This window comes from Lissotriton vulgaris, unplaced genomic scaffold (genome assembly GCF_964263255.1).
Source record: "Lissotriton vulgaris unplaced genomic scaffold, aLisVul1.2 SCAFFOLD_469, whole genome shotgun sequence".
Lineage (NCBI taxonomy): Eukaryota > Metazoa > Chordata > Amphibia > Caudata > Salamandridae > Lissotriton > Lissotriton vulgaris.
In genome coordinates, this window is record NW_028243818.1 from 230,392 (window position 1) to 253,616 (window position 23,225).

The window sequence follows — 23,225 nt, forward strand, 5'->3', positions numbered from 1 at the left end:
AGGGTTCCCCCAGAAACTGCTGGTGGAGCTGAGCCACACCATCGCAATCTTTTCTAGGTAACGTGACCTTTCCTTCACTTCATCTGTTGTATAAAGATCTGAATAGTATGCAGTGAGTGCTTTTTGAATAGTGAGGGTATCGGTTATTAGGGTTCCTCCTCCGGTTCTGAGGCTAGTAATGTATGGTTGGGTTCTTGGTATTTGCAGAATTTACACTAGTGTTTTCCCGGGATGTCCCATCTTACCCTATTTCCTAACAGTGTCATACTTGCTTAAGAAATGTGTCTCCCTCACTGCTGCTTCACAGAATTCTGCTAGTAATACCGCACGGCAATGCATGGACACCTCTACTTCCTAAATTCTGGACTCTTGCTCCAGTGCTATGAGTTCCTCCTCGAGCCGGAATAGTGTGCGCTTCAACTCTTTTCGTATCCCAGAATATTTGGCAATGCAGACCACCCTCTCATACGCTTAAATGCTACCCTAAGTGTGGAGTAGATTGATACTGATCCCTTGTTCAGCTCAAAGTATTCTACTACAGCTACACATAAATCGGACTTAAATTCTTCATCTCGTAATCCCAACCCAAGGAATCTCCATTGCCACTCAACTCTGCCCGCTATGGGTATATTAAGTTCAAGTAGAACCAGAGAGTGGTCAGAGAGTGTTCTGGGGAGGTGGCGTGTTTTGTTATGCCATGTCGTGACACTGGGCGAGATAAGCCAGTAGTCCAGCCGTGTCCATGTCTCGTGAGGTGCAGCATGGTAAGTGGAGGAGACATCCACTGTATGCCTGTTCCTCCAAATGTCAACTAAGTTATATGTATCACAGAATTCCGCCAGCACATGCCGCGCTCATGCCTTAAGGCCCAGGGTCTTGGTTGTGCTGTCTAGCAAAGGGTCCAGAACCAGACGGAAGTCACCCTCCACGCATATGTGAACCGCTTCCATCTGGTCTAGCTCCACCTGTAGCTTATAAAAAAATTCTGGGCTGTCACTGCTGGGGGCATAAACATTCAAAAGGACTATGTTGTGTACCATAAGGCAGCCAACCACTGATAGATAGCGGCCCTCCTCGTCCACCTGGGTCACTAACTTTTGGAAAGTTATTAGTTTATGTATAAGGATTGCTGTTCCCCTGACGTAGTTGCTGTATCCTACAAAGTATCGATGTGACCCCCAAGTGTCTGCAAATCCCTCCGATTGTGTGTGGGGGGGAGATGTGTCTCCGGTAGAAAGGCTATGTCTATGTGCTGTCTTTGCAGGTACTGTAGGACTTGTTTGCCTTTGCATGCACTGTTCAGTCCTCTTACATTCATATTATTAATGTTAAGTCGAGATTGTGGCTAATCTTATTGTGGGTACTCATGTAGGGAGCCTTGTGTGTGCTTTTATTTGCAAAATGTGCCGCAGTGTGTCATCAGCACCATCAAGAGCTTGTAACGCTGTGTAAACTTTTCCTTGCATCCCCGTAGTCTTGCTGTCCCTCCCCCCACTGATCCCTACTGAGAACATAGCTGGGACTTCCCAACCTTCGAACCAGTTACAGAACGTTATGTCCATTCCAAATGTTCTTACCGGTTCAAAAACCAACAAAGGAGGTGGATCAACACTAAGGGGGTGGCGATGCCTCGTCAGCTACCCATAGTCAGAAATTTGAGATGATACATCATAGTTGCCAGTGTTTGTAACAAAGGAAGAATAATGGTTTTGATGGAGCTATGTGATGTTTCTTTTCTGCATCGGAGTACATAACATTGCTCGTTTGGTCCTAGCTGCGGTGTATCTGATGGAGTCCCATTCTGTGGAGAAAAGGCCGGTGCTGGTACAGGAGTTACTGTCAGAGGGTGATCCATGTGGTGCTTCTTTCCTGCAGGTTCCACAAGCCCCTGAGTAGTTGCAGCATAATTCTTGTACTTCTGTTGGAGTGTCTAAAATACATGCTTTGCTGTCCACCATGATCAGAGGGCGAGGAAGGTATAGCATCCCATAAGTTAGGCCCAGGTTTCACAGTGTGGCCTTGACACCTGTATATTTACGGCGCATGTCTTGCACCATAGCAGTGACGTCTGGATATAGGGACACAGTGAAGCCCTCCTCCTTTTTTTCTGTCCTTCTTTTTGTTGGATTTAGGACTCAGCTAAACACTGCTAAAGTGCATGTGCTCTCTTTAAGAATGGTGACTTTGGTGAATATGTAATTGGCATATTTTGTTTACTTATAAGTGCCTTGCAAAGTGATATACCATATACCCAGGGCTTTGTAATCTAAATGATAGTAGTGGGCCTGCAGCACTGTTTGTTCAACACACACAAGTATCCTTCCAAACATGTCTCACGCCTGCCACTGCAAGGCCTATGTGTGCAGTTTACTGCCACTTAGACTTGCCATTTAAAACCCCTTGCCAAGCCTTAAACTTCAATTTTATTACCCATAAGTCACCCTTAAGATAGGCCCTAGGTAGCCCTAATGGCAGGGTGCTGTGTAACTAAAAGGTAGAACATATATTTTTAAGTTTTACATGTCCTGGTATTGACAAACAGAAACATTTGTTTTTCGCTACTGTAAGGCTTACTCCTCTAATAGGCTAGCATTGTGAATGACTTAAAATACTTTCAAGGGGTAAATTCCTGATTAGAACAGAGTAGCTGCATCATGTTTCATATCTTTGGAATGGTAATGATAATCATCTTTATTGGTAAAGTTGGATTTAACATTACTGATTTAGAAATACCACTTTTAGAAAGTAGACATTCTCTGCTTTTACTGCTCTGTGTGCCCTGCAGTCTGTCCCCAATACACGTCTGGGGTGGGTAACAGCTACACTTTGTTCATTCCCTATAGATAATCACAAACATAGGAAGAATGGGTGTGACAGAGAACTTATCTGCATTCATCTACATTCTGATAGCTCTTCATGGGCAGGAAGCGGGAGGGGACACTTACAGTTTCCTGTTCCCACACAAAAGGCTGATTGCTCCTTTAGATAGCCTGACAGACAGGACAAGGATGAAAGGAGACCTGTGCATTTCAAGGTCCTACTTAGAAGTCACCCCCACTTCAAATTCACATTTGGGGATGAGTACTGGGGCTCCGACCTTACCAAGACAATACACTATTGGACCTGTGAAGTAAAGACTGCTGTGCTACAAAGATTGACACTCTGCTTGACTGACTGTTCTGAAAGAACTGCTTCTCTGTTTTGCTGAGTGTCTCTGCTGCCTGATGATCTCTGTCCTGCTGACGACAAGGACTGGATCCATATCACTTGAACTCAGAGTGACTCCAAGGGCTTGTTGGTTTGCCCCCTGTTCTGAGGTCTCAGGGACATTACCTCTACGTCTCTCGTCCTCGACCCAGTCATTGCTAATGAGGTATATTCAAGTGACAGGAAACAAAACAGGAAACATTTTTTAGGCTCCACCCACCCTCCTGCCAGGGGCTATAAATACATAGCCAACAGAAAGCACTTCCTGTTTTGTTTCCTGTTGGTGGACATGATGGGGAATGCTGTGGTAGGTGATGTTCACTTACCTTCTACGTACTTGTCTTGTTGTTCCCTCCTTTGCTGGGCTCTGGGGGTGCTTCTGGACCAATGTGGGAGCTGCTGGAATCGGGACGCCTGGCCTCCTTGATTCCGACCGTCCTTTGTGCTGCTGGGCTGAACAGGTCTCTGTGGTCAGTGTCTTGGCAGCAGGTCTCTTCAATGCTAGTGAGTCTTCCGCTCCACAGGTGTTTTCCCTCCTAACAACGGCTCAGCCTAGTTTTTGAGCCATCGCTGCTTCCCGCCGTCTATTTCAGACGTCCCCGGGTGGTGGTGCAGGGTTGTTCCAGCTCTGCTGGTATTCCTTGTGGACTCACAGGCTCCCGATGTCCCGCTTTCAGCAATACGAGGAGTCCTCTCCGGCAGCCTCTGTGGTGATAGGCGCTGGGGATGGGCACTGTGTGATCCTTGCAGCGTTGCAACTGAACTGCGGGTGCTGGTCTTAACCTGTGGTGGTACGGTCCTGATCCAAATTCTGGGTTTCCTGTCCTGATTCCAATCTGCACCTGCTCGCCTACTGGCACTGAAACCTTTGGGGTTCTCCTGTCCTTTTCAACTGACCCGTGGCTAGGGTTGGTCTTCACACTATTCTAGGTAAATATAAATCTGTGTGGGTAATTGTCAATTTCATTTGCGTCCTTATCTTTAACCTTCCCTGATTTGCAAAGCTTTTATTACATATGTTCCTTTTTCTTACCTTTCCCTTTTTAAACGAGAAATTCAATGTCTTACGGTTTATTAGCGTGTTCCACTTTCTTACCCACCTCTTAGTTGAATGCTATAACGTTTTTCCATGATAGTATATTTGTTCCTTCTCTCCACCCTCCCTTTAAGGAGTTAAGCTTGATTATTTTCCATAGTGTGTTCCAATTTTTACCTTCCCTATAGTTATATGCTAAAATTGAGTTTCGATATTGCACATTGCATTCGTTTCAAAACCACTGATAATTGCGGAATTGTTGGTTTAGTATGTTCCTTTTCTTTACCCTCCTTTAGGCAAATTGTGAAAGTCTGTTTCTGGAAATAGCATGTTCCTTGTTTTACCTTCCCTTTATTTCAAACTTACTAAATGGTTGGCATAATATATCTTTTGCATAGTTATACATTGTTTCCAATCTTGGTTATTGATAGTCTAATTACTTTTAATCTATATCTCATGACTTTTGATGGTGATTAGATAAAGAGTTTAAACCTACCCTGAGTCTGTGATTATTATATGAGTGCAAATGTTAATTTATTTTGACTGCCTTCTTTACAACTAACTCCCTGATCCATGTGGTCATAGGTACCAGCGACAAGGATTGGTAAATCAATGGTATAGGAATTAGTGGAATAAAATAGACTGGTAGTAGAGTGTGGGTTACTTGAATGAATAAAATGTGTATTCGAATTATGGGCCCCGGGTGAGTATTTGTAAAATTATAGTTAGGTGACCTGCGCGCTCTATCAGAGCCAAACGAAAATGCAACAGACCACAAGGTGGACAGATAGAACAGTCTGAGATGTGCAGACGCTATGGTGATATGAGGACAAAAAAAAATAATTCAAATACCTGTTCAACCCAACACCCAGGGCTCTGTGTATTTATATTCTCCCTAAAATCAACAAACAAGGAGAATGTAACCTGGGAGTCCTATTATCTCTTGTATTGGATCCCCTATGGAACCCATATCTGAATTCACCTATTTACTACCACTTGTATGTAATCTACAATCATATATCCATGACACTAAGGATCTGTTAAATAAATTGTGTGATATTCACTGGTTGAGTGAATACATGTTTGGCACACTTGACATGTGCTAGTTATACATGAAGGGATTTCAAGCACTGCGATATTTCCTATCTTCCAAAGACACCACACTGTTGGAGCATACCAATATGCTCATTGATTTGCCTGGACTAGTTTTAGAGAGTAATGTCTTCAGACATAATGGACAGAGTTTTAATGAGGCACAAGGTGTTGAAATGGTTTCCAAGTTTTCACCATCCTTTGCCAATCTTTACATGGGTATGTTTGAAAGGTTTCATATTTTGACACTTAGCCCACCAGAACTATCAGAACATATATTATATTGTGGCAAATACATTGATGTTTTTGTGATCAGGACTGGTAACTTAGATAAACTATTGCTATTTATAGAGCACCTTAATAAGAAGTCATACAACTTTTTTTTTCATACTACTATAGCCAATCACAAATTGAATATTTGGACATAGCCTTTTGTGTGGATGGGGCAAGGATTGCCTCAAACACATACAAGAAACCTATGGCGTCTAATTTTATTCTTCATTCTACGAGTGCACACCCTACTTCACATATCAAAGCTATACTTTTAAGTGAAATGACACATCTTCAAAGGAACTGTAGTGATGAAACAATATTTCACAAAGAATTGGCATCATTGGAAAAAAAAATTCTCAAAAGGGCCTACTCTCAGAAAGTCTTAACCAAGGCCAAACATACAATAATCAGGACAAAACGAGATACCCTTTTAAACAAAAAAACTTAAATACATGAACTAGGAAATGATTGCATTCATTTCTCCATATAGTTGCCTTAGTCATTCAGTGGACAAAATCCTATACATTACAACCAACGAGAGTCACTGTTCCTATCAGAAGAGAGAGAAAGTAAGGGAAAGGAACTCTGGTCGACCTACTACTCTGTTTATGGGGGGCAGTGTATCCTGATCTTGATTCCCTCACACACCCCGAAGGATGTCATGCTTTATCACTGGAGCGCCGGCCCGACAAGTAGCAACAGCCCAATGATGAAGCATGAGATCCTTCGAGGTGTGTGAGGGCATCAAGATCTGTCCCCCAGAAACAGAATAGTAGGGTAACATTTACTATTCCCACTCCAGTGATGAAAGCATTGGATAGCGGGAGGGTAAAAATTACTATTCCCACTCCAGTGAGTGCACCAGTAGGGAAAGAGTTGGATAGCGGGAGGGTAAAAATTAATATTCCCACTCCAGTGAGTGCAACAGTAGGGAAAGCATTGGATAGCGGGAGGGTAGTAATTACTATTCCCACTCCAGTGAGTGCAACAGTAGGGAAAGCGTTGGATAGCGGGAGGGTAAAAATTACTATTCCCACTACAGTGAGTGCAACAGTAGGGAAAGCGTTGGAATTCTCGCCTCGGTGCCTATTCCAATCATAGAGTCCCACTCTGCAACTCTGGGCAATAGCTTGCTTAATCTCCACAACGGCCCCCACAACGCTAAGGATGCCTGGCCTTCACCCTGGAGGTGCCCAGGAGTGGACGCCTCACAGGGAAAGCTAGGACGGGTTCCACAGCGGTATTCGTACAAGCGCCTTGAGACCCTTGCGGGTGAGTAGTGCGCTATACAAGTATCAATTTACATTTACATAGCGGGAGGGTAAAAATTACTATTTCCACTCCAGTGAGTGCACCAGTAGGGAAAGAGTTGGATAGCGTAGGGGTAAAAATTACTATTCCCACTCCAGTGAGTGCATCAGTAGGGAAATTAATGATTTAATAATAATTTATTAATGAAATAAAAATAAAATAATTATCAATACCGATAAAATATTAATTAAAATTAATTACCAATTACAAAATATGTAATAATTAACTATTTATAAATACCAATAAATATTATTTATTAAAAAATAATTATCTATTAACAATTAATTAACAAATTAATTTTCAATATCAAAAAATAAGTAATAACAACTATTAATAATTAACAGTAAATTAATTATCAATATACACAAATAATTTCAATAATTACTTAATTACAATCAAATTACTTCCCACCCTATTCCCCTATTAACATCTGACCCTGCTCGCAGGCAGGCCACTCCCCCGCCACCACACAGCCGCCAGCTGCCTCGTGCCTGCTCCCTACCGCCTGCCTGTTTTCCCGCCGTTTCCCGCTCCTTCCCGCTGCTGCGTCCCTGTGGCCCCGCCCCACCTGCTCCCCATTAGCCACCCTGCTCCGGCCTCCTAGCTGCTCCTCCCTCCCTATCCCCCTCTTATGGAGGCCGCGCAGCGGCCATGCCGCTGGCGTGCCAAAGGCAAGCCCGTCTGCACTTGGACCGCGCCCAGCGCCAGAACCCCTGGACCCCGCGAACGCCACAACACCAGACTCTTCTGCGACGTCAGCACCCTCTATGCACTCAATGCTGGCTGAAACCACACTTGCTTCCAAGCCGCCCCGAAACGGACTCACGGACCTTTCTCCTGCCACACCTGCAGCTTCACCTGCGACAGAGCCTTCAAACCTCCAAGGACTGGACCCAACCATCTCCGCTGCATACTCCTCAACACCCGCTCCGCATGCAAACAGGCCGTCGAGCTCTGGGATCTGCTTGACACCTCCGCCCCAGACGTGGCCTTCCTGACCGACACCTGCTGGAACGACTCCTCGGCGCCCGACATCACCATAGCCATCCCGGACGGCTACAAGATCACTCGCAGGGATCGCGCCAACGGAATCGAAAGAGTAATAGCCATCGTCCACAAGTCCACCCTCAAGGTCGCCACCCACACAGATGACACCCTCAACACCGCCGAACACCTGCACTTCCGGATCCACACCGACCCCACCACCACCCTCAGAGGAACACCCCCCGGACCCCGAGCTGAATTCAGCGACTCCATCGCCGACCTCGCCAGCACCCACGCACTCGCCTCCATGGACTACATCCTCCTCGGGGACCTGAATTTCCACCTCGAGAACGACAACGAAGCCAACTCCGCCACCCAATATTGACAACCTCGCCAACCTCGGCCTCAGACAACTCATCACCGCACCCAGCCACGCTGCTGACCACACGCCGGACCCCGTCTTCTCCACAGGCACCCACGTTACCTTCGACCACACCACCGAACTCCACTGGACCGACCACTGCTTCATCCATTTCACCTTCAATAAACCAACCACGCACCATCCCACCCAACAGCTACCTCGCCGCTGCTGGAGCAAAGTCACCAAAGACCAGCTGATCACCACCCTCGCACAAAACCCGTCCACCGACTCCACCAACCCAGACACCGCAGCCCGCAACCTCAGACAGTGGATCGACGACTGCGCCAAAACTCTCGCCCCACTCAAGAAACCCTCTAACAACCACGCCAGCAAGAGAGCCACCTGGTTCACCGAAGAGCTGCAGAGCTCTAAACACCCATGCCGGAAACTGGAGAAGATATGGCTCCACAAACGCGCTCTGGACAACCACGCAGACCACAGGGATGCCACCCGCAGACATCACCACCTCATCAGATTACCCAAGAGATCCTCCTTCAAAGACCGCCTGGATAACAACGCACATGACAGCAAAGAGCTTTTATTAGTGCCTAGGTTGATACCTTCACTGAGCAAAGAGCTTTTCAGCATCGTAAAGGAACTCTCCAACCCCAGCGCCAACGCCAATGACATACCGCCCTCACAAGAACTGTGCAACTCACTGGCCATCTTCTTCCACCGCAAGATCGCTGACATCCATGACAGCTTCAACACCATGACCGCCCGACTACGCCAGACCCCACCTCCCCTGTGAACACCACCAGCACCAACCGCCTGACCTCCTGGTCCCACGTCAACGACGACGAGACACGCAAGGTCATGAACTCCATCCACTCAGGATCTCCGTCAGACCTGTGCCCACACCACGTATTCAACAAAGCAGATGCTGCCATCGCACCCCAACTACAGAAGGTCATCAACATCTCCTTCGAAACAGCGACAATCCCGGAAAGCTGGAAACACGCTGAAATCAATGCCCTCCTCAAGAAGCCCAAGGCGGACCCCAAGGACCTCAAGAACTTCCGGCCTATCTCCCTGCTCCCGTTCTAGGTCATCGAGAAAATCGTCAACATGCAACTGGACCGCCACCTGGAAGACAGCAACATCTTGGACCCGTCCCAGTCTGGGTTCAGACGAAACCACAGCACCGAGACAACCCTCATCGCCGCCACAGACGACATCAGGCGCCAACTAGACAGCGGTGAAACATCAGCCCTCATCCTTCTGACCTGTCAGCCACCTTCGACACGGTCTGCCATTGCACTCTAAAGACATGCCTCCTAGAAGCCGGAATCCAAGAGAAGGCTCTTGACTGGACTTCGTCCATCCTCTCCGGCAGAACCCAGAGCGTCCGACTGGATGAGGAACAGCCATCTGAAGCTAAACTCGGACAAGATGGAGGTACTCATCCACGGACCCTCCCCCTCAGCCTGGGATGACTCCTGGTGGTCGACCACACTGGGAACAGCACCGACATCCACCGACCATGCACGCAACCTAGGATTCATCCTTGACTCCTCTCTCTCCATGTCTAAACAGGTCCTCCTCCTGCTACGACACCCTCCGCATGCTTCGCAGGATCTACAAGTGGATCCCGACTGAAGAACGGTGACACAGGCCCTCGTCAGCAGCAGACTGGACTAAGGCAACGCATTCTACGCAGGAATCCTAGCTAAACACCTACGACGACTACAACGCATCCAAAAAGCCTCTGCCCGACTGATCGTCAGCGTCCCCCGCCGCAGCCGCATCACCCCCCACCTGAGAGACCTACACTGGCTCCCCATCGACAAGAGGATCACCTTCAAGCTCCTCACCCACGCACACAAAGCACTCCACAATGCCGGACCAGCCTACCTGAACAACAGACTCAGCTTCTACACCCCCACCCACCAGCTCCGCTCCGCCAGCCTCGCCCTCGCCGCTGTTCCCCGCATCCAACGAACAACCTCCAGCGGCAGATCCTTCTCCTACCTCACCGCCAAGACCTGGAACACCCTCACTACCCACCTACGGCAGACCCAGGACCTACTCGCCTTCAGAAGACTCCTCAAGACCTGGCTCTTCGAGCAGTAGTGGCACCCCCTCCCCTCAGCGGCTTGAGACCCTCACAGGTAAGTAGCGCGCTTTACACGTACTCTGATTGATTGATTGAACCCGCTCCGAATAATAAATTAATACAATTAATATTGTTATCAATTAATAAATATTAATTACCAATTAATAATTAATTAACAATACATTAATTATCAATACACAAAAATGATTTCAATAATTACTTAATTACATTTAAATTACTTCCCACCCTATTCCCCTATAAACCCACAACCCGCTCCGAATAATAAAGTAATACAATTAATATATTTCTCAATTAATCAATTAATAAAAATGAATTACCAATTAATAAAAAATGAATTACCAATAATAATTAATTAACAATAAATTAATTATCAATACCAATAAATAAAAGTTAATTACTTAATTACAAATAATTACTTCTCACCCTATTCCCCTGTAAACCCACAACCAGCTACAGAACTAAAATGCAAAATAAATTTAAAAATAATTTATAATTCCTAAAAATTAATATTTAATTTACTATAACTAAATTACTTCCAACCCTATTCCCCTATAAACCCACAACCCGCTACAGAATTAAATTACGCAGAAATTAAATAACATAAAATTCATTACTTTAAAAAAATTCAAACATACATTACAAAAATAATAAATACTTTTAATACATATATTAACACTTAAAACACACAAGAAATCGATATTTTTAATAATATATTATGACTGTCGATATTACTAACTTCGATATTATGAAAATCGATATTTCTTACCTGAATTTCGATATTCTGCACCACTATATTATTGCAATTCAATATTCTGTCCATTCTATATAAAATACTCAATATTCTGTTCAGTTGATATTTTTTTTCGATATTGTGACTGTTCACTGTTATATACTATTGGTATTTACAATTAGCATATCTGTTTTTTTATTTCTGTCTTAATATGGTTGCTTTATCAATTCAAATTCACTCAGGGTAAATCTCTTTTAACTCATCATTTGCATACCCTCTTTAGTCTATGGGGTGATCGTTTTTCCCTTTGCCAAAGGTTTTTTTTTTTATGGTGGGATATGCGATGTTTTGGACAGATCACATATAGGCAGAAACAACAGCTTAGTTTGATGACTATGTTTCTAGTTTTCATAACGTTTTCTTGAACAATGTTGCACGTTGCAGTATTGATAATGGAGTGGAAATCTTATTTCATTTGTAGGGGTATATCATAATCACATACAGGACATACCCACATATAATAATTTTCTGTATTAACATGAAGATGTTAGAATAATGAAAATGTATTAACATGAATATGCGACATCTATAGGCCATTGACGAGTCGCATGGAGAATCAACGTAGAAAATTAATGTAACGAGCAGAAAAGATTAGCATGCAGAATTCATATTGTGCACTGATACATATTCAAGTGTTAAATGTGTTTATTAATCATGCTATTCCATACGTAGGTACATATATTAGTTGAAATTCCATTAACCTCTTCGCCGCTAATGACAAGGGTAACTCGTCATGGACTTTCCATTGATTTCAATGGAAAATCAATGAAAAGAAAAATATTGCCTTAGCAGCCAAGTGGTTAAAGTTCTTCCATAATACTTCCTTATGTTAGCTAGAATTTGTAGCCTGAAATGCAAGTACCTGAAAACTCTCAATTTAGAATTTACAGTTTGAATTTTATGTGTGTTGTGAAATCTGTTCTTTCACAAATTTTGTGTTGCAGGTGAAGAAGTGCTCGTTTAGGTAGAATCATTTCTATGTTTTACTAATTAGGCAAAGAGAGAAGTATTTACAATCATGTGACTTGAGTCAATGAAGGACGCATCACACAAGAGAAGGCCTGGGAACCAAGGAAAAACTGTTACGAGCGAGGCAATTGTGGATAACTGGTTGTTGGAATTAGGGATAGTGCGCCACTCCTATCTTGTCTTCAGAGAGAGAGAGCATCCTAGAACGAGCTCTGTCACTGTGATTGTAGCTTTATGCTACTCAGCCCAATTATGGAGAGACTTCTTAAGAAGACTCCATGCACTGACACCTTCCTTTTGAACATGCTTATGTAGGGATGTCACCTTAGTGCTAGAATAGGGATATATTTTATGCTTTCCATGCACCAACACTCGACGCAGGGAAATTTGGACTCATGCTTCCTGATTTACTGTATCTTACTCCTTGAACTAAATATGTTGTTTATGCAGCACCGTCTAAACTGGATGAGCAGAGTTGGCTTCATGCTAATTCCTTAATTCCTTTGTATTGCTATACTCTGGTATTGAGGTGTCTTTACATTCAGTTATTTTTGGCTTTGTAATAAACCTAACTAACCTTGAGTAGTTATCCATGAGTTATTATGTACCAAGGAGAATTATTAGCGAGTTGATTGTTTTCTTAATTATTTTTCTTCCCTTTACACTTTTATGCTGTGAAAAAGAACCATTGGAATGTGATTCTAGAACAGGTCTAGAACTTATGGGCCTAGCCCTTTCAGTATCATGGCATTCTTCAAGAATGTTGACATGCTTGGGTCCTTTTTTGATTTCTACCTTCACACATCTTAAAATGAAATGAAAACGGGTTTTTAGTAGAGCGCACAGCTACTCAAACAAGAGTGTCCTGGAACTTGTGCAGCGATAAGAGTGGAGTAGAAAGGCCAGTAGTTTTATTGAAACAACCATGTCTTAAGGCTCTTTCTAAAAGAAAGTAAGTTAGCATCAAGCCTCTTTGCTTCTGTGGGCCCGCATCTGGAGAGTTCCCGAACTCTCAAGTTATGCGGACGGTCTGCGGGAGATATTAAGATCGACAGGGTGGGCGAAAATAAAGTGGCTAACGGACATCAAAGCATTACTCACCAACTTGGGGCTGGAAGAAGCATGGTACCAACAGACAGCCCCGCCCAAATCAACGATAAAACAGCTTTATTGGAACTGGGTGACAAATAGAAGGAATTCTTCCTCCTCGATTTGCAAGTCGACCAGAAATTTCATGGAGTCCAAAGATACCCCCTTTAGAGAACTGTACTTGGACATTATTTCAGCCCCTTGGGAAAGGTCCCTGTATTTTAAATTTAGAACTGGTCTTCTCCCTGTAATGGTATTTACTAGTCATTGGAAAATTCCATACCAGACGGCTCCGTGGTGCCCCTTCTGCCCACAGCGCCAAGAATCTGTCCCCCACTTTTTATTTGAGTGTCCTGCATATAAAGTCCCACGGTCAAAATGGCTAAAACCCATGTGTCGTACACTGGGTACTAGGCATTGTAACGTGGCCCTAAGGATTCTTCTTTCAGACACTCGTACCTTTTACGCATGTGCCACCTCGAAGTACATTGGGTGGGCATGGCGAATTAGGTCAAAAAGACTCAGACAAATTGTTTAATTACGTTTTTTATTGGTCTGTTTAAAATCCATGCTTATTTTAGGAAATTTATAAACTTATTTATAGTAAAAATTTGCGGTTTTTATCTTTAAATGCATTGAAATGAATTTTAATTGTATGTACGCTTTTTAAGATATTGTTACATGTCGAAATAAAGCCTTTTTGACTGACTGACTGATCAAGCGTCAATGATTCTGGCAGGTTGTTCCATAGCTTTGCACCCGGGAAACCAAAGGATCCACTGCCTGTACGAGTGAGACGTATTTTGGGCATAATAGCCAAATTAGTATCGGGGGACCGTAAGGGTCTGAATGTTAAATACCGGTTGTCCCATTTTATTAAGATATACAGCACTGGCCTTGTGAAAAGCTTAAAAAAAGATAGTCAAGGCCTTGAAGTCAATCCGCTCTTTAATGCAGAGCCAGTGCAAAGATTTAAGAACCGGGGTCATAATGTTCTAAAACTAGATCGCGTGATGGCTCTGGCAGCCGCATTTTGGAAAACATGCAGACGCTGGGTCAGAGATTTAGGGAGACCAAGGTACATACAATTGACATAATCGAGCTTAGATGTCACAAGAGCCTGCACAATGATCCTTCTGCTCTCCAATGGTCATCACCACCCCCTTTTCTGAATCATTTTTGTCCACCATAAGCGTGGAAGGGTATACTCGGATGTGAGTCCCTAGCTCATTGCACCATCAGGATTCAAGCAAGCCGGGCCGAAGACGGCTGAAATGCCAGAAACCGGTCCCCGGTAGCTTGTTTCCTTCCCAGTATAAGAATTGGCTTGGTAGTTTGGTCTGCCCTGTTCCCATGATGCACTGGGCCAGGGTCAGACTAATTTGCATTCAGCCAAGTTCTGAGCTGGGATGGTGCAGTGAGCTGAAAAACGGTGATGGATCAAGCCCTGATCTTTGGACTGGGTAAGAGTGGTCTGCTTAATTCAGACACTCTGTTCATCACCACCCCCTTTTCTGAATCATTTTTGTCCACCATAAGCGTGGAAGGGTATACTCAGATGTGAGTCCCTAGCTCATTGCACCATCAGGATTCAAGCAAGCCGGGCCGAAGACGGCTGAAATGCCAGAAACCGGTCCCCGGTAGCTTGTTTCCTTCCCAGTATAAGAATTGGCTTGATAGTTTGGTCTGCCCTGTTCCCATGATGCACTGGGCCAGGGTCAGACTAATTTGCATATAGCCAAGTTCTGAGCTGGGATGGTGCAGTGAGCTGAAAAACGGTGATGGATCAAGCCCTGATCTTTGGACTGGGTAAGAGTGGTCTGCTTAATTCAGACACTCTGTTCATCACCACCCCCTTTTCTGAATCATTTTTGTCCACCATAAGTGTGGAAGGGTATACTCAGATGTGAGTCCCTAGCTCATTGCACCATCAGGATTCAAGCAAGCCGGGCCGAAGACTGCTGAAATGCCAGAAACCGGTCCCCGGTAGCTTGTTTCCTTCCCAGTATAAGAATTGGCTTGGTAGTTTGGTCTGCCCTGTTCCCATGATGCACTGGGCCAGGGTCAGACTAATTTGCATATAGCCAAGTTCTGAGCTGGGATGGTGCAGTGAGCTGAAAAACGGTGATGGATCAAGCCCTGATCTTTGGACTGGGTAAGAGTGGTCTGCTTAATTCAGACACTCTGTTCATCACCACCCCCTTTTCTGAATCATTTTTGTCCACCATAAGCGTGGAAGGGTATACTCAGATGTGAGTCCCTAGCTCATTGCACCATCAGGATTCAAGCAAGCCGGGCCGAAGACGGCTGAAATGCCAGAAACCGGTCCCCGGTAGCTTGTTTCCTTCCCAGTATAAGAATTGGCTTGGTAGTTTGGTCTGCCCTGTTCCCATGATGCACTGGGCCAGGGTCAGACTAATTTGCATATAGCCAAGTTCTGAGCTGGGATGGTGCAGTGAGCTGAAAAACGGTGATGGATCAAGCCCTGATCTTTGGACTGGGTAAGAGTGGTCTGCTTAATTCAGACACTCTGTTCATCACCACCCCCTTTTCTGAATCATTTTTGTCCACCATAAGCGTGGAAGGGTATACTCAGATGTGAGTCCCTAGCTCATTGCACCATCAGGATTCAAGCAAGCCGGGCCGAAGACGGCTGAAATGCCAGAAACCGGTCCCCGGTAGCTTGTTTCCTTCCCAGTATAAGAATTGGCTTAGTAGTTTGGTCTGCCCTGTTCCCATGATGCACTGGGCCAGGGTCAGACTAATTTGCATATAGCCAAGTTCTGAGCTGGGATGGTGCAGTGAGCTGAAAAACGGTGATGGATCAAGCCCTGATCTTTGGACTGGGTAAGAGTGGTCTGCTTAATTCAGACACTCTGTTCATCACCACCCCCTTTTCTGAATCTCCAATGGTAGGAGCAGCAAGAATTATTCCAGCATTCGGAGTGTACCGAAGCAAATGTCTGAGAGATGTTGAATCTGAGGATGCATCGACAGTGATTTGTCGATGATTATTCCTATATTTTTTACTTTCTATTTTTCAACAGACTGAAGTGGCAAATCCTTAGGCCACCAGGAGCTCCAGTCAGGCGTTTCATTACCACCAAAGAAAACCACTTCCGCAAAATGCGATGCAGGGTGCGCTACGAAATTCGTTATATTGATTAAATTGTTTACTTACCTTCAATCATCCATACTCCAGTTTTTAGCACACCCCCAACCTGCCCCTCCCCCGCCCCGCCTCTCCGCCCCACCAAAACTTCGTCCACGGGCCGTGGCTGGCTAAATACCAATATTATTTTATTTTAAAATATTTTTGTTTGACAATTGTTATGCGGAGCAATACGAAATAGCAAATAAATAACGTTTAACTGAAATATTTGACTGCAAATGCATTTTGTGGATGACTCAACAGTTGTTTTTCTGTCGTTTACTAATTCACTTCTATATGCACCCATAAAAACAACTGATCCAGGTGCTTCAACAACAATTCCAAATGTACACCAACAACACCCGGATTCATCCCTGCTAAAAAAAGGAACCAGGTATCCAACCAAAGATTACAAATTGCTTGGACCACCCAATTATCCTTTGCTGCAGTGGGAATACAGAACAAGATTTCAGTAGTGTGCAGTAGTGAGATGGATTCATTCAGCCCAATACTAGCCCCAACACAATTGGTAAAGAATTAGGGTACACACCTAAACAAATCTAACATTTTCCCTGCATAAAAACAGAGTTTAAGAGAATCATCTTTTTAATGTTAATGTTCCATTAAGATAACACTATTCATTCAAAGTCAGTCACTGGATCATACTTATGAATAGCCATGCTCCTGTCATGTGTGGTTTATTACAACCTACCCTATTCCGTCCTCCCAATGAAGAATAGTAATGAGCGTCTAGCATGTCTCCCTCTAACATCTTGAAGACTGTGATGCAGCAACCTCAAAATAGAACCAATCTTTGTATAACCTCCCAGTACTACAAACAATCGCCTGAAATATATTAAATAATCTTCCATTAAATCTACATGGGGTACCTTCATTTTTCTCTGATGCAGTGTAGTCTTCATTGTTGTCTTGCAATGCTGGAGATATCACCCTTTTCATATCCTGTTCAGATCTTCCTCCTTGTACTTTTCCAGTTTCGCCTTCCTTCGCATCAACCACTTGAAGTGTATCGGCAATAACATCCGCCAACTCATCCAGCTCTTTTGGGCTGAGGTGGTCAATGTTCACCTTGCGCTTTCCCAGCTCCTTCACCACATTTTCAATAAATGTCTCTAAATGTGAAAAATAATAGATGGAAATTATTAGAATAGTTGCCTTTGGTTTCTTATATATATATATATATATATATATATATATATATATATATATATATATATATATATATATATATATATATATATATATAAAGAAACCAAAGGCAACTAATCTAATAATAGTATATATATATCGAACAACACGCGTTTCGCTGTTCACGTCACAGCTTGTTCACGGGTCAAGTTTTACAGACACAACATGTATTTTTAAAGTGCTAGAGACTAGTTTCGCCCATTACTGATTGAAACAGTGAAAAGACTCCATGATTCGAATTTCAATGAATGTAAACAGTTAAAATACCTCGAGATTTTGCAAATACTCAAATTCATACTCCATAATTTTAAAGTACTCGAGTTAAATAATTATAATGCAAAATAAATGAATAGCAAAACTTTTTGAGCCCTAGTGGGCGTAGTCTGACCATTCAGACAGACTGATTCCAATTCATTTGGTCATAGTGCTGATATGAAGATATGTTGCCCCAGTGGGCATTCAAACTTAATATTTAACCAGTGTTACTTGATTTTTTACATCACACAATAGTCCATTATAAATTCATTTCACTTTTGCTTTTACAGAAAACAAGAGTCTCGCTCAAGTGAGCATAAAATAAAATTCATCTTCTGGTTCTTCACATTTTTCATATAATTCATTCTGCAATGGAAACATATAATTTCTAATTAAGTATCGGAGGAACTCTCTCAATGTAATATAAAAAACGATCAGTTAAAAACATTTCAAGAGAAAAATAAATGCAAAGGATAGACTAATAAATACACATTTTTTATGTTATTATCTCAGGTGGATGGACAATTCCTCATCAAAGTTTAACCCTGCTGGTATCATGGTATTAAACTTTATACTCATTTTTGATTCGAATTTCCTCAACTCAATCATGCGGTTACCCCCTCTTTCCCTATGGGGGATTGAATCCAACACACAAAATTTGAGGAGGTTCTGATTTTGGCTGTGTGCTTCATGGAAATGACGAGCAACCGGATATTGTCTGTCATTATTAACGATTGCTCTTAAATGCTCAAGAACTCTTAATTTGGCTTTCTTGATGGTGCTTCCGATGTAGTACAGGTTGCAAGGACATTTTAACGCATATACTGCGAACTCTGTGTCACAGGAAAAATGTCTACTTATTTTAAATGCTGGTTTGTCTTTCCTCAATTTGACAGTTTTGCAGTTCTGACTGTACTTGCACGCCTTGCACTTCATGCAAGTAAAAAAACCTTCAACTGGATTCTTTCTCTTAGTTTCTTTTATGGAGCTTGTCATTAGAGTGTCTTTAAGGGATGTACACCTCCGGAAAGTGATAGATGGATAAGGTCCTACATACTCTTTAAGGTCCTCATCCATTCTTAACACTTCCCAAAATGTATTTAAGCTTTTCCGTACCTCCCAGGCCTGGTTGTTGTACGTGGTTATAAACCTAAGCTTATTCCCTGATTCCTTGTTATCTGTGGATTTCTTCAAAAGGGCGTCCCTATTCAGATTCTTCACTTTTTCCACACTCGTCAAAATGGTGTATATATATATATATATGTTTTTAGAGTTTTATGTTTTACAAACTCAACTCGAAGGTATCAGAGCACTTTACATGAGCACCAGTTACATTACAGACGGACACATTCATTTTTTGTAGGCATTGGGTGATTAAGGGCTTAATTAGGATGGCGGTCGGTAACCAACATACCTAGTTGGCTTCCGAGAGGCTCAATGATCCCATCGGCCAGTCGGAACCACCAACAGATTCCCATATGGACGGCGTTTCCGCTGTTGAGATTATGATGTTGGTTTCCATGCTCGGCTCTCTTACATGGAAAGCCGTAGGAAAGCGACTACCCTTTATCAGCGGCCGCTAGTTGGAGGCCGAGTGGGCACCTATGATAAATCCCTGCATGTGTGGCAGCCATCGTGAGGTGTCTGCCACACAGTTCAGGGATTTACAGTGACTCCCATTTCCCTTTGGGAGCTTGTGCTGTGGCCGGTTTCTGACCACCTCACAAGCTCCCATAGAGAAATGGGAGGCTGCAACCGCACCATGTGCGTCGCATTGTAATTGCAGTTTCGAATCACCGACCCGAGGTGGTTTGGTCTCAAAACTCCAGGGAAGTCAGTCAGAGGACACTCCGACCGTCATCTAAATTTGGCCCATATTTATTTGCCCAGAATCACAGGATGCTGAGTGTCCCTGCTGAGACTCGAACCCAGTTCCCCAGCTTCGAGGTCGACCGCTCTAGCCGTTATGTTAAAATCCATGTTTGGAACTGCCAGCCTTTTAAATGTAAAGAACATAATTCAAGTATAACATAGCTTCAAATATTATTGTTGCATTCATTTAGTCCGTAGCAAGAAAAAAAGGTACCGCATCTAGCCTGTATCTAAACCTTCCCCCATTTTTAGGCTGATGAAGATGAAACAACTGCCAGCCTTGTCTTCCACTGGTCCTCATGTTGCCAGCTCTATGAGTGGCAGTAGAAGCCATCTTCTGATTTACCAGTGGACTTAGGATGATCAATAATGAGTTTTGCACAATGGAAAGGGGTCAGGGCCACCCTAGCAAACCTGATGATGTAGTTGATCACCAAGCCCTTTAAGGCCATAGGGTGGATAGAACAAATGCTACTTCAGCCTATAGATGCGAGTGCGAGTTCCCCCAACACATTTGGGTTGTGGCTAGATGGAAGAGAGGCCTCCGACTCAGTGGAAAGGTGTGAGGGCTGTACTAATATCTCTGATGACATAGCTGATCATCACCAACACTATAAAGCCACCAGTAGGTAGTGATATCATTTTGGGATTCCTTTGATCAGTTGTTTACAACATCACAGAAGGTAATTACCACTTCTTAGCAAACATACATACATGCTGTTTTTCTAATTAACGGTAATTGAGTTTAGCAGCACACTTCATAGAGGAAAATATAGAAGGTGTGCTTAGCAATGTTTAGAACTTTAATTCTAATCTAATCATGCCATAAAGTCACTGTGACGGGGCAAGCCCGCCTCAGAGGTCAAAGGAAGAGGACCGGTGGTCCGTGCCACACCTGTCACCCTCTCTCTCTCTTTCGCAACTGGAGAGCTGGAATTGGGACATTGACAGAGGAGAAAAGGAGCAGGGAGCCTTTAACTGGGCATACTACTGTGAAGAGGCCCCGCCCCAACAAACGTCAGCAAGGAGCCATTGGATATATTTGCAGAAGCCCAGCAGATGGCGTGTGACATCACCGACGCCGAGAAGGTGGAAGACAGATGACCGCGGGAGAAACGAGAGCCGACAGTGTTTGCAGTCCGAGGGAGAGCAGAGGAGAAGACCTCGAGATGGAGGAAGCAGAGCCAGGAGGCCAACGTCCCCACTTATCCCTGAGCCACGCTCACGGGAGAGCGTGGCTTTAGCAGGTACAAGACCGTATCTCGGGTTGGGCAGGGAGGCGGGGACGCCCTTAGAATGCGTAGGACAACGCCGTGCCGACTCACACGGCTAACCTGCTCTCAACTCCTTCACACACTCTACCCGTGACCCGCCACTTCACCTCCTCACAAACCGGCAGTGTAAATAAAAGTGCACGGTCTTGTAGGAATCCTCAACCCCGGCCCCTTAGTGTTAAGAAACTCTGACAGCACCACTAAAGCCTTCCTTTTTTTTCCTTGTTGGCGCAACTCGGGAGCTGACAGTACCCTCTCGGGAAAGCACCAGAAGAGGCTGCCCGGACCAGGGAAACAATCAAGAGGTTCTGAGTGCTACCCGCCATCATGGACCCAGCACAGTTTGCCGCTGAAAGACTCACCAGCAGGCACAAACGTGTATTACAGAAAATAAAGCCATATTTACCTCGAGCCAGCCTTCGTCCTGTTCCTTCCACGCCCCCACAGTCACATAATTGGTTATATATATTCTCCGAATGAACAAGACAATATTGAAAGAAGGAAATCAATTTTCAACATAACAGATTACAGAATTAGCAAAGCTAAACCGGGGAACTGTTAGATAATTACCCAAACAAATTAATGCTATCACATTGCAAGTACACCATGTACTACTAAAACCACCAGTCAATACTGTGAGCAAATGCATCAAGATGTAAGACTATGAAGTAATATGGTATTCGTCCTTGAATCTCATCCTAAAGCAGACTCTCTCCCTGGTAGCCTTGTTTGACATTTTAAACATTCAGGGACACAGGCATCAAACTACTCATTTGCGATAATCAAATTGTGATTTTTAAGGAATCGTTATTTGGTAATTGCAAATGCCTATGGATGTAGGAATCGCAATAAAATGTGCGATTCCTTAATATTAGCTAATAGTAATTTGGATATTGCGAATTGCTATTAACTAATGTGATTCCATTCATTCCTATGGGCCTATAGGCCCATAGGAATGAATGGTAAAGCATTCACAAACTGTGATTACCAAATTGGTAATCACAAATTGCAAATGAAAATCCAAGGGTGCCCGGGGGCCTAAGGCCCCCCTGATTCAACCCCCAAAAAAAGGTAAGTATGAACATGCACCTACGGGCATGTATGCACTATATGCCACTTTGAAAAATGCATTTCAAGTTGATGGTAATTAAGGTTTCCTAAATGCACAGTTCGCATGTAGGAAAGGCTACACGAACCTGCAAATAGGGATAAGCAAATTGTGATTCCCTAAATGCATTTGCAATATAGGCAATGGCAAAAAAAAATTGTGATTACCGAAATTGCGAATGACAAAAGGCCCATGCATCTGAAAAGGCCATTTTCCATTTGCCCATTTGTGAACGGAAAAAGGCTTGATGCATGTGCCCCTCAGTCTTATGTTTTTGGTGCTCTTTTCAGATTTCCTCTGTTTTTAATGTTACAAAACTCTCTTAATATACATTTTTTTTACACAGAAAGTGTTTTTTCATTTAAAACTATTAACCCGTTGGCTGCTTCCACTTTTTTGTGGCAGTGCGGCCGTTTTAAAAAACGGGCGCGGTCGCGTCGGCCATTGGCCGACGGCAGCACCAGCGAGGTAGTGCTGCCGTCGGCCAATGGCCGACGGCAGCAGCCAACGGGTTAAAGAAGAATGATACATTGTTTTTAGGTTATGGTAATTTTTGTTTTAAGTATTTGCTAATCTGCTAATCAGCATGTCACGAGTGGATGAGAAAGACGACCTTTTTCTGACGTACTCTCAGCATTTTTCCAATCGATATTAATGATGCATGCATGCTGACTCAAGTAGGCTTTCCATGTAATGTTTCTGTATTTAGCATCAGATCTGGAATATCAAGGAAATTAGCCTGCCAAAGGAGGGATGTGCTTGCTAGCCCCGGTTCTTCCATCCTGCTTATGTACTGTGTTTCTTGTTATATAATAGCTGTGACACGGTAGAGAAGTGCAACACATTCACTTGTAAAAGGCACGGCCTGTAAGCAAAAGTGTAGAACTGGGGGTGGTAGAGCACTTAGCTAGCGACCAATTGACTGATTTGGGTATTTTTCGCTAATGTCTGTGCATTGCTCAACCCCGATCTGTGCTCTGTAGTCGTCAATAATCCTACTGTGCAAGAAATATAAGTACAGAGCAAAGAAAACCCCCCTACACGAAATGTCCCTTCAACATTGCTTAGTACGCTTCAGTACTGTTAATACTAACCTGCAAAAAATCT

General features: G+C 43.7%; 1 protein-coding gene across 1 annotated transcript in view; it reads right to left on the reverse strand.

Annotated features, from left to right (window-relative positions):
- Nucleotides 1–23,225, reverse strand: part of LOC147668224 (receptor-type tyrosine-protein phosphatase N2-like) — a 945,343-nt gene that overhangs the window by 139,039 nt on the left and 783,079 nt on the right. The window contains exon 8 of the mRNA XM_086948690.1: nt 17,291–17,533. Within this exon, the coding sequence (XP_086804816.1) occupies nt 17,291–17,533 (243 nt within the window). The remainder of the gene's footprint in view (nt 1–17,290; nt 17,534–23,225) is intronic.